This window comes from Solanum pennellii, chromosome 4 (assembly GCF_001406875.1).
Source record: "Solanum pennellii chromosome 4, SPENNV200".
NCBI lineage: Eukaryota > Viridiplantae > Streptophyta > Magnoliopsida > Solanales > Solanaceae > Solanum > Solanum pennellii.
Window position 1 is genome coordinate 6,106,145 of NC_028640.1, and position 12,603 is coordinate 6,118,747.

Below are 12,603 nucleotides of genomic sequence, written 5' to 3' on the forward strand. Positions count from 1 at the left end.
TGTTTATAATTGACCTATATTGAAGAAAATCATTTTGTACTCGAATCAAATCTCTGGTTATTGTAATTTGGAGTTAGTTGCTACTTCATTTTTGTTTAAGAGAATCCATGTCAAAGGGATATTTTACTACCATTCCCATTCTCGGTGTTAGACTCTAAGATCGATTTCATAACATGGTATAATGGTATTAGTCTTAAAGCAGGACTCATTCCCATTCTTATAGCTATAACACTAATAGTTCTAATGAAATATAAATCTAGATACACCATCCAATTATATAAATATTAAGTCCATATGGTGAAGGAAACTATGGTCCTAATAACGATTTCAATCTTTCCTTCAAGATTTCTACTTCTAGGTTCATCAACATTCAAAGAAACAGCTAAAGATTTGTGCTTTACTTGTCAATATGCTCACCATAATTGCAACACTCGATAGTTACCTGGTGACTTGTGTCCTCGGACCTCGCCTGACGCCTGAGTGAGAGACTGAGAGACGAGAGTGACTGCCTTACGAGTACTCCTGAGTCTGAGTGACTGACTGACTGACTGGAGTAGCCTAGTAGTGGAGGACGAAAGTGGTCCAGGTGGAGGTGTGGAGCAGTCGTCGCCGCCTCGCCGGAGGTGATTCAAAATTTCCCGCCGCGGAAGTCGGAACCCTAGTTCTAATCCTGAGAACTTCAAAGAATGGAAGTGAAAACTGAAAAATTATGGGTATTGGGTATTATCGCCTATCGGGGTGTAAAATTAGAAAATTAGGAAAAAAATATTAATATAAATATGGGTCTTATCGGGGTATCAGGTAGCCCGATATTTTGGTTCTCCAACCCGACCCCCGAACCGATTACCCAATACACTATTTTTCTAAACCGAGCCCCGAACCGTTTGCCCAATAACTTGAAAATTGGTCCAGGTTAACGGTTTGACCCGATTTTTGCACAGGCCTAGGCGTCATGTACGCTCCACATAGACTAATAAAAATGGTGACACAACATTTAATTGTACAAGGGCAAATATGTATCCAAAGTTGGATGGTAAGGGCAAATATATCAAAAAAAATATGACGAAGGGTAAATATGACTCATTTCTAAGAGTTCAAGGGTAAATATGACCCTTTTAAACTGACAATTATTGTGACTTATATTATTCTTTTTATGTAGTTTACAATTATATAAATTTCATTGATTAAATGAAGAAACATATCATTTTTACAATTTTCTTTGCAAATTCCCGTTTATAATTATTCTTTTCATTCCAATTTAGGTGACTCATTTCAAATTTTGAGATTCAAATTAGTCTATTTTTATTCAAATTTTGCATAAATCTTGTAAATATTTTGAACTGCAATTATCGTGATATATATTATTTTTTATGTAATTTACAATTATATAAATTTCATTTCAAAAATTAAAATTTCATGCGCAAATTTATGATTGAACTTAAATTATTAGACTCTAGAAAAATGAAATGTATCACACATAATTTCTTATCCATTGTTATTACATATTAATTTATTTTTATTGACATTATACCAATTGAAGCAATTTGATAGGATCAAATTGGGCTGAGTTAATAAATAATAGAGTAACATCACACCATAAAGAGTAAAAGTGTCACCAGCTATATAAACACACTCAAGAAACGTCAAGATCTTGTGAACATGTGGATCACCCGATAACAATATTATATCAAAACCCCTGCAAACAATGGAATGCAAATAAAGAAGTAATTTTCTCTTAACACACGCAGGGGCAGCTCAACCTAGTTTGAGGCCTAAAGCCAAATTCTAATTAGAGACCTAAAATTTTAAAAAATTATATTTGTATTTATTTATTTTTCTAAATTTTGAGATGTAAATTATTACTGAATATCTTTTTATATAAATAATTTTTTCAAATACGTTTTTGAATTATTATAAAGTGTAAGAACTTTTTCTTACACTTTATAAAGTGGAACTTTTTCTTCCATTTTATAAAGTGGAAGAAAATCTTCCACTTTATAGAAAATTACTTTACCTTTTCACCTTCTCCTTCTCTCTTTCACTTTCGTGGCTTCTAAGCTTTTTTACACTCTGAAGATTAACATTGATGGTCCCAATCCGACAATAAAGTGGCCCCACACTAAATAAATCAAAATTTTGGAGTAGCACAACCCATCAACATAACAATCCGTCCCTACAAATTATATAAATTAGGTATTTCTTTAACATCTCATATTTTCTTTACTTAGAATGTGTTTCATTTATCTCATCTTGTGTCTAGTATAGTATCATTTTGCCTAATGGTTCTGATTCACAGAGTAAATTATAACTTACATGTTCTTAAATTATTTTGATTTTATTTTACAATGGAATAGTAAAAATATTGGGAAAAAAAGAGTTGATTTAGCATTCCTCCGTATTCATAATTTAGATTTCATTTCTGCTTGTTAGTGGGATAATTATTGAAGTTCATAAGAGGATTAGTTGCTCTCTCTATGTTGTATTAAATTTGAAAATAAATTATGAATGAAATATTCCTATGGTCCAATTTTGGACCTTAAGTTAAAAAGGAGATTGGAACTTTGAATAGTATAGTAAAGTTGAATTTTTTGAATTTTGTGAGAGTTCTTTAAGATACCCATTAGCTTTGACAAAATGATATTAAACATTTTTGAGAATGATATTAAATCACAAAGTTATAGTCTAATTTGTTTTTATCTTATTATTTAACTACAATAGAATGAATCAAAATATAATGATGTAAACACCTGAAGCTAATCTGGCAAAGTAAAAAAAAACACTAAGGATGTGTTGGGAGCTCTGTACAATCTGGGAAAGTAAAAAAAAACAATATCACATACTAGACATATAGGGAGTCTAGCAGCTAATTTAGTGTAGATTTCTTTTTGTCTGTGTTATAAACAATTCCTTTCACAAAATATAATTACCAGCATATTCCCAAGGAAATATCCCAATGGCCTTTCTTTCCAGTGATTGTTTCCTTGTTCAAATGCTACTTCGCCAACACTGTTCGGGTGATTGATTACTATTTCTGTGATTTTGTTTTAGTAATTTCTTTTGGAGTTAGCAAACTCAAGTTATTTCACCAACTTGAGCTGAAAGCCGAGAGAGTTATATCGTTATTCTTTGTTAAATTTTGATTAATAGCAGGAAGCATTCTTCATGATTATGTCATAGTTAATAACTAAGAATTTTAAACATTATTTAGTTAAAATATTCTCGATCATCATATATGTTCTCACTACTTACTCAATTAGTATTCTTTTTTTTTCTTTTACTCCCCTTCACAATTCAAAAGCTAAAATCTCTCTGAGGAACCTTGACAAATAATAAGAGGTACAATATAGAATTTCACTTTTACCGTAGAGGTCCAACAAAGCTATAGAAGTAAATAAAAATCAGAACTGTCTAGGCATTAATATTTCAAAATATAATTATATTATACGAATTAATATAATTTTTCTTACAATATATAATGGAGCGTGTTGTGAATCCTGGACCGATTGATCGTACACTTCTTCTCTCTCAGCATGAGCATAAATCAGAATTGTTATGGAAAGGTGAGATACCATTTAGTAGCCTTATGAGGACGGTGCGCATGAATGATGCATGGAATTTATTTCGTTTGCGCCGACCTCATGAACGTGTTGAGGAGATCTTACGTAGGTCCGGACTGTATAATGTAGTTTATGTGGGAATGATGCAGTATGATCGTGCCCTTGTTACAACTATGGTTGAGCATTGAGGCCTGAGACTCATTGCTTCCACTTACCTTTTGGTGAGGTCACGATTACATTGCAGGATGTGCAGGTCTTGTTTGGTTTGCGCATTGATGGTGATGTTGTGTACATTCAGGATGCTACCCGGAGGATTCGTCCATGGCATACTTTATTAGAGACACTCACAGGATGCACCATAGCACCTACTGATATGGATGGTGCGAGTCGGGTGAGGGTACATAGCATTACCGACTACTTGCGAGATCAGTTACAAGTAGATCCGATAAGAGATGCTACTCCAATGGAACGAGTGGAGAGGATTGCTAGACTTTACATGCTTGTTATATTAGGGGGCATTTATTTCCGAACACTTCAGGAAACCTTATTAGTTTACAACACTTGGCGTTCCTAGATCCTATCCACGATGTAGGTAAGTACAGTTGGGGCAGTGCAGTGCTAGCCTACTTATATCGTGCACTTTGTCGGACATCTATCGGTATTGTGGTTGACATTTGCGGATTTATTCCTCTTCTTCAGGTAACTTTACTTAAGTTTTAAAATACATTCAAATGTAAAATTCTTTAACATTACACCGTACAAGAATATTTTTTCTATATTCAATTTTTTAAAATATTTAAATTACATACAAATAGTTTATTTTCTTTGCCTGCTTTTTTTGACAGAAACCTGCATTGATAAAGCACACAATATTATTCTATTAGAAAACCTACATAGTTTTAAAAAAAGGGTCCAACCAAAGGTTGAAACTTACTTCATAATAAATATGAATAATTATTATAAAACCTACATAATTTAAAAAAAGATTCACATACATTTTCCTACAGCTATAAAAATATATATATGTAATTATCTATTTTTTTTGGTTAATGATTATAATTTAATTAATTTGTTTGTCACATCAAGGTTTGGTGTTGGGAGAAAGATCTTGCCTGTACAGCCATCAGCTCCTCCTCAGCATGATGGTGACATATTACTTCTATATGCTAGGCGTTGAACGCGTGAAATTGATAGGGATACTGAGTCACATCATGTTCTTATCCCGATTAGAGACCAGCTAGACCGCATGACGGAGGATCAGGTACATCAAATAATTTTTGCAACTCTACTAAAATAATTAAAAAATATAAATTACATATAAAAGTAAATCAATAATAATTTTATTTGTATACTAATTAGTTAATGTTGATTTTATTTAATTGTTATATTTTAAAAATAGTTTTGATGGACACCGTACAATGAGATTTTACATACATTGCCTCATTGTTGTATGATCGATGAGCCTCTATGGATGGCATGTGTCCCTATGTTTTGCCTAGATATTTTTCAAGTGCACGCTCCTGATAGAGTAATGCGTCAGTTTGGTCATTCCCAGCATGTACTTGTGATTCCTAGTTGAGGAACCAACCACCACGTGCATGATCAGCGTAGGAGGCTTGGACCAGAGGTTCTTGAAATGATGGATAAATATTTTTGTGATTGGGGTAATCGACATCAGAGTTTAGAGGTTGAGGTAAATGATGATACTAGCGGGGCAGGGTATAGATTATGGTACATGCGGCATAGAAGATTGCTTATAGGTAGGCCTGCATTAGAGGTTGATGTATCGTCAGGCTTTGTTCATTCCGCTGGTACTAGTATTGCAATGTCCAGAGGACTATTTAAGTTGTATAGTCTTGCATTATAGTGGCAGAGAGACACAACCTCAGCTTCACATGGTGAAGAGGTATCTCAGATTGTTAGGGATACATTGCTTGAGGCCGGAATACAATTTAGAGAGCCATTTTTTGAGGAAGATCCTTTATTTGAACATGTGCGTGCAAGAGGAGCCAGACGTGGACGGAGGGGCCATAGAGGTAGAGCTCGAGGACGCGCTCTAGGACGTGGCGCTGGTGGTATGCCTATTCCTCCAGACATAGAGGCAGAGATGAGAGTAGAGGCTGATGATTTGCATGTTCATCAGTTTGGCACGTCAGACATCATGAATTTATACATATGTCATTTTATCCTTATTCAAGACCGACTCGAGATGTGGAAGGAATCGAACGTATGAGCTATGAATCAACAATAGATGTTGGAGATTATATACCTGATATAGCGGTTAGTATTAACAATTAATTATTAACTTAAAACATTACTAACTTATTTAAATATTTCAAAATAAATAAATAAAACTATTTATATATTTTTGTAGGGCACATCAGGTACTGTCCATTGTGACACCGAAGATACTACTATTTATAACACTCAAGATTTTATTGGAGGATTGCTTGATGATCCGATTGAGTCGCAGGTTCATGTTATTTATCTATTTAATACATTTATTTCCTTTAATTACTGAATGAGGGGTCTTTTGTTTTTCTTTTGTTTTAGCTATCGAGAATTCGAGATGCTTGACCAAACAGTCTATAAATATGTTCTCCGAAAATAGTAGGTGGGAGGAAAAAAACAATTTTGAGATCCCATGAATAAGGCGATAGAATCTCAAACTTTGGTGTTGAAACATCATACATACACACATAATTGGAAATGACTTGAATGTCTATCACCTCTAACAATATACAACTTATGTCCCCTGAATAAGTACTTCTTTACAGTGCTTGTAAGTAATATGTTCACATCATATGAAAATTAATTCTTTGAAGTAAACATTGTGATCACTTCATAACAGTCTTGATTTGCACTGTTTATCTTTATGCCCTTCATCCATGGATCACTTCTGTTACAAGTTTGAGATCTTAAATCCTTCTCATCCTGCCTTGATTCATTGAATCCTGATGCCTTGGAAATATAATCTTCTAGGGCCTCTAGAAAAGATGGAACCATCAACTTATTTGTGCAGCAATGATGTATGAAAATTAATCAATTTAAAACTAAAACAACATTGATAATAAGCACTATACATTACACTATATATAAGCAGAAATGAAAATTTTTGAAATGCCTTACACTATAATGCCTTACATTATACATTTTTTTCATTTTTGCTTTACAGGGAATTTTTTCATTTTTGTCATTTATTTTTGAAATATTTATAGTAGTTATTAACACTTTAATTTTATATGAAATCATGTTTTAATTATTTTTTAGATTCATACTACGGGCCCTTCATCTACAGTGGAGGAGAGTCCCACGACGATCATAGAGGATGTTGTTCCGACAGTTAATGAGGATCCTGATGTTACACAGGTTTATGTTATTTATTTATTTTTGAAAATTTTATATTAATTATTAAAACTTTGATTTTATATTAAATTAAGTTTTGATAATTTTTTAGATTCATACTATGGGCCCTTCATCTATAGTGGAGGAGAGTCCCACGACGATCACAGAGGATGTTATTCCGACAGTTAATGAGGATCTCGATGTTACACATGTTTATGTTAGTTATTTATTTTTGAAATATTTATATTAATTATTAAAACTTTGATTTTATATTAAATTAAGTTTTAATAATTTTTTAGATTCATACTACGGGCCCTTCATCTACAGTGGAGGAGAGTCCCACGATGATCATAGAGGATGTTGTTCCGACAGTTAATGAGGATCCTGATGTTACACGGGTTTATGTTATTTATTTATTTGTTGAAATATTTATATTAGTTATTTTGTAGACTTTTAATTTGCATCACATTGCATATTCCTATTATTTATACTTTTATTTTTTAATTTCTACTATCTAACTTTGTATTTGCAGATCACTTTATCACCACTCTGGTCTACACTGTTACTTTCATTATGCCAGTGGATGATATGCCGCAAACACCCGGAAGAAAAAAACTTGTTAAAAGAATTGTAAAGAATGTGAACATAAAGAATCTTCCGGCCAAAAAGAGGAAGAGGAACAATGAAGATGAAGATGGATATACGGGACTTAGACCGCGAGATGTTTTACGGATTTCAAAAAAGGGTTGTGGAACATAATATTATTATATTTGTGTATGAATCTTTTTTTGAGGGTACATAGTAAATTATTCTAATCATATATAGTTTTATTTTGGTGTATGTATTTTTTTTTTGTGGTGTATAGTATTATTGTTTTAGTTATATATATCATTATTATTTTGTGTATGTATTTTTTTCTTTTACAAAAAGAATGAAAAAATTTGAAAATTTAAACATGACTTGAAGATGATCAAAAGTTCGAATAAAAAGTTGCATAAAAATTGATGCAAGAATAAATTGACACAATTAAACATCTTTCTTTAGCTATTACCACCATATGAGGCGTTTCGATTTCGTGAATGACAGTTGCGCCTATCATGGCCTATTTGTTTGCACGTTGAGCACTTGCGAGTGAGTGTACTTGCAGGAACATCCATTTCATTTTGTATACGAGTGGTTTTATTTACGCCCACTTTTCGTAAATAATTTTTATTTGCTATCATAAGAAAGGGACTATCAGGCCAATACTTTTCACCACCGAGTGGATTGAATTGTCCAAAGTAGGCTTTTTTGTAGCTACGCACAGTGAATTCTGGTGCCATATGCTCCCATGCTTGATACCTAATTTGGTCAAATCCCTTTATTGCATGAGAACACGGAATGTGGTATAATTGTCATTTACCACATTGACATTTCCCTTGTGATGCATTTACAATGTGCTTATTACCACCACGACCATGATGCATATGTGTCTGCACCTCAAATATGTTTTCCCTTTGTTGGTGATAGTTGATCAGTGTGTGACGTTGTGACTTTTTTCGATTATCCTCAAAAATCTTGAATGGTTTAGACATTGTTGCTTTTCCTGTACTAGATGATTAACAAATTTTAATCTTGTAACAAATCGATTCACAATTTGATTGTAAGTGAGTCTTACCATTGCAGTAACTGGTAGACCCCTTGCTAATTTGAGAAGACCATTGAATGATTCAGAACTGTTTGTTATCAGCATGCCCCATCTCTTACCTCCATCCCTGTGCAATGTCCATTTGTCAAGATCGTTCTTCATTAGCCACACATACGCTTCCACATTAATCTCCTTGATCATTTCCATTTTTTCCAAAAAAATTTTCTCCTGACAGTGATTTGCAGCTGCCCATAACAGGTTGTTCAAAGTGACATTTTTGAATTTTTTTTTTGAAAATTGGCCTTCAAATGTCTTAAACAAAAATGATGGAACCCAAATGGAGCCTGCCAATTCGGAGAGTTATACACAGATGAGAGTATTTCGTGATGCCTATCTGATATCAATGTGACCCCTCTACGACCCTTGACAATGTGCAAGTGCAAATGATCCAAAAATAAAGTCCATGTCTCTATGCTCTCATTTGCAACTATTGGAAATGCCAAAGGTAATATAACAGTCATTATCATCTGTTGAAATCGCAATCAACAACTTGATATCATATTTTCCATAGACATGTGTTCCATCGATCGATATAACAGGACGACAATGCACAAACCCATCAATGCATGGTTTAAAAGCCCAAAACACATAGTTGAATACATCTTCAATGACATCGACACGCTGCTCCGTTTCCATTTTACTATTGTTCCAGGGTTGAAGTGTTTCAAAGCTTCCATGAACCTCGGTAACTAGGCAAAAGAATCCTCCCAAGTACCATGGACTTTTTCAAAATCCCGCTTGCGACCAAGATAGGCTTTTCTTCTACTTATCAAAATGCCATATGCTTTAAGAACGACTGTTTGACAGTCTTTGATGGAAAACCTGAAAAGTAATAATAATATTAATTATCAAATAAAAATGAATACTTTCTTATTAAATAAGAATTATCTAAGGATAAAATAGTACCTTGGCGTTCTTTCTATATCAAAACAGAGGACGTTAGCAATCATCTCAACATCCAAGTTGAAATGTCCTTCGCGACATGTACCCATATCACATGTATGTTCTTCAATGTATCTTCCAACTTTCCACATGTTAGTATGTTTATCAATAAAAGAAGTCAACCTAAATCGACATCCTTTTTCTACACGCCTGCAAACAAGTCACCATGATTTTCTTGTCGATTTAATAACAAAGTTACTCCCTTGCTACTTTCAAATGTAGAAGTTTAACTGCTTTTTGCAACTGCTGCTTTGAATTGAATAACATGCCTTTTTCAATATAAATAGCACCATTCATGAAATCTTCTGGTTCATGCCACGTACATTGTGATGTATACTCATCATATGTATCACCAACGATATCTGAACCATCTGGGAGATGATCAAGATAAGGAATTTCATGATTACGAAACGGGCTCATGGACATTGATCTTGGCGATCGATTGAGAGTCAAAAAATCATCATCACTAGATGATGCCTCAAATGGAACATTATCTCCTGATTCCTCAGCATTAGCAAATCATCACTATCACTAGCTGAAGGTGAGCCGTAATTAGGAAGGTCACAATCATCGATATTCACAGGATCAATGGGTTCATCTTGTGTAATATTTTCCCTATATATGTAAAAAAGTATAAATATTTCGCTCATGCAATTAACTTACTTAAATAAAAAAAATCAAGCATTGGACATACTGATAATCATCTGCACCAAAAGTAGGCGAGACATGAAAATTTGAGGATGTCCCAACATTTTTCGTCATTTCAAAGTGTGAAATAACTTGGAGCAATATTCCTATCTTGCTGAGGTAAACCGCTACAAAATATATAATAATAAAAAAAATAAATCATATAAACTAATAAATAATTAACAAAATCAACAAATAATGATTGAAATATAATTATTGAGCATTACCGATCACTTTCATTGATAGTTTCATTTAAATCAAAATTATATCGACCGGCAAAAATATTTTGATAATGAGTCATGTTAGGAAAATCAGTAGATTGAGTTATTGGAAATCCATCAACGCTATTACGTTTTTCTAATTGGGGATTGACATCGACTGATAAATGAGAATGTTGTTGACTAATCTTAGGCTCCTTCCTAACATAGATTTCAAATATTGTTAACTTGATTTGATTTATGTAGTCATTTGGAACCCTCAAAAAGTTGGTCAACGATTTGTCATTATAGATAATCCACTCTCCAAAATTAACTTGTCCTTGTGATAAAAATGAAGTAGGGTTTTTTCTACTATAATCAAATTATAATCAGTACTGTTTATACCCATTCTTTTATAAATTGATGAAATGAATTTATGATATCGAACACTAATTGGATATTTAGCATTGTATTTGGGAGGACAATTATAATAAACGATATTTTCGTCATGTATAATTTCGCCATCCCAATAAATTGAAACTTTAACTTTAGTCGTAGAAGACATTTTTTTTTTGAGATTGAATGAACAAATATAGAAGATTTTATGTTGTAGGTGATATCAATTATTTTAAATGTCCTTAAATAGAGATTGAAAGTTTTTTCATAATAAAAAAAATAAAAATACATAGTGTATTTTTTTTCCGTTTTATGACATGTTAAATCAACATAATTGTATGACAACATTGAAAATCTTCTTCAAAACGTGAAAAATTCCTCTTATAAAGTGTAAGAAAAAGTTACACTTTATAAAGTGTAAGATTCTCTTCCACTTTATAAAGTGTAATAAAAAGTTCTACTTTATAGTGTAAGTTTTACCTACACTTTATAAAGTGTAAGAAAAAGTTTCGTTATACATTAAAAATACACGTTATGACACCAACGAAAAACATTTGAAAAATTGGATAAAGTGAAACTTTTTCTTCCACTGAGTTTATTTTAGTTAGTAACTAAAATAGTGGCTTATTTTGGTCATTTTTATATTTTTGTGGCTTATTTAGGTTTCCGACTCCTTATTTTAGACTTGAAAAGGAGAAAAAATGCAACGATGGAAGAGACTTTTCTGGTTTAATTCAAATATGTCTTTTTTCATTCTTGTATCTCTCTTCTTGTTGTTTGATCTCGTTTTGGGTATCCAATATGATATATACCAGAACACAACATTTCTATAATTTTTCTTGTCAACAACTTTTTTACTTTTACTCTGTATGCTTCTACTTTTATGAAAAGTTGTAACTTTATTGAAAAATTGTTTCTTTTATGAAAGAATGTGATTTTTATAAAAAGTTGTGACTTTTATGAAAGATTGGACTTTTCTGAAGGGTTGCAACTTCTCCAAATAGTTGTAACATTTCCGATAAGGCACAATAAATATTTGTTTACACTACCCTTTGTTGTCTATAAATAGAAAGATTTCCTCTCATTATAAAATAACGAAACGGAAAAGGGCCTAAAATACCCTTGAAGTATCAAAAATGGTACAAAATTACCCTCCATCCACCTATTGACTCCAAAACCACCTATTGGCTTCAAAATACCCTTCTCATCCACCTTTGGATTCAAAATTGACCACTTATTTAACAATTATATATTTAAACTATCTAAATAATTTTTCTAATAGATGGCGCTCAATTATTTTTATAATTTAATTTATTAATATAATTTATGAATCAATCTACCACCCATTACTAATTAAATCACACACAATTAATAAACCAACCCCATTACTAATGCAACAACAGAAAACTATTGCGTGTTTCGAAAACATTGAGGCGAAAATATCTATAAAAGTACATTATCATACATTTAAGTCCTCAATCAAAACATATTATAATTTAAGTGTCTAAAATAAAATTACCGATAAACTTAAAAGTATGACTATGTTCATCTTAGTTATTCATTCCTCTCAATTATGTGATATTACTTAATGAATAACTTTTTCTAAAAAGAATATACTAAAGTATTTAAAACACATAATAAATTTTTATAAATTATATTTAAAAAGTGCATAAATTAATTCGGGATGTACTATTTTTTTTACCTATAATCAAAAAATTGGAATTCAAGCTTGAAAGAGAATCCTATTGAAAGTGTCCTAAATAATCGGCTCAACCTAAATTAATTGGGGCTT

At 32.3% G+C, this 12,603-nt stretch overlaps 1 protein-coding gene across 3 annotated transcripts; it reads left to right on the top strand.

The window, feature by feature from the left end:
* The first annotated feature begins 6,122 nt into the window (after positions 1 to 6,122).
* On the top strand, positions 6,123 to 7,742 carry LOC114076723. 3 transcript variants are annotated; one of them, XR_003577707.1, is made up of 5 exons: positions 6,123 to 6,339; positions 6,828 to 6,926; positions 7,015 to 7,119; positions 7,202 to 7,300; positions 7,435 to 7,742. XR_003577707.1 is itself a non-coding variant. In XM_027916045.1 (5 exons), exons 1-5 carry the CDS (start codon positions 6,515 to 6,517, stop codon positions 7,534 to 7,536), a joined length of 477 nt encoding a protein of 158 aa, XP_027771846.1. In that variant the 5' UTR covers positions 6,351 to 6,514; the 3' UTR covers positions 7,537 to 7,742. The 3 variants fall into 3 exon arrangements, 2 of the variants coding, with proteins under 2 accessions (XP_027771846.1, XP_027771847.1); XM_027916045.1 differs by lacking the exon at positions 6,123 to 6,339 and adding an exon at positions 6,351 to 6,586; XM_027916046.1 differs by lacking the exon at positions 6,123 to 6,339 and adding an exon at positions 6,351 to 6,586 and having other exon boundaries at positions 7,202 to 7,273.
* The last annotated feature ends 4,861 nt before the right edge of the window (positions 7,743 to 12,603 follow it).

What these genes read in the sequence shown, in the direction of transcription:
- LOC114076723 (XM_027916045.1), top strand. Translation starts at nt 6,515, where the DNA reads ATGCCTTGGAAATATAATCTTCTAGGGCCTCTAGAAAAGATGGAACCA. An exon ending in CTTATTTGTGCAGCAATGAT is followed by an intron (nt 6,587 to 6,827) that starts GTATGAAAATTA and finishes ATTATTTTTTAG; the next exon opens with ATTCATACTACGGGCCCTTC. An exon ending in AGGATCCTGATGTTACACGG is followed by an intron (nt 7,301 to 7,434) that starts GTTTATGTTATT and finishes TTGTATTTGCAG; the next exon opens with ATCACTTTATCACCACTCTG.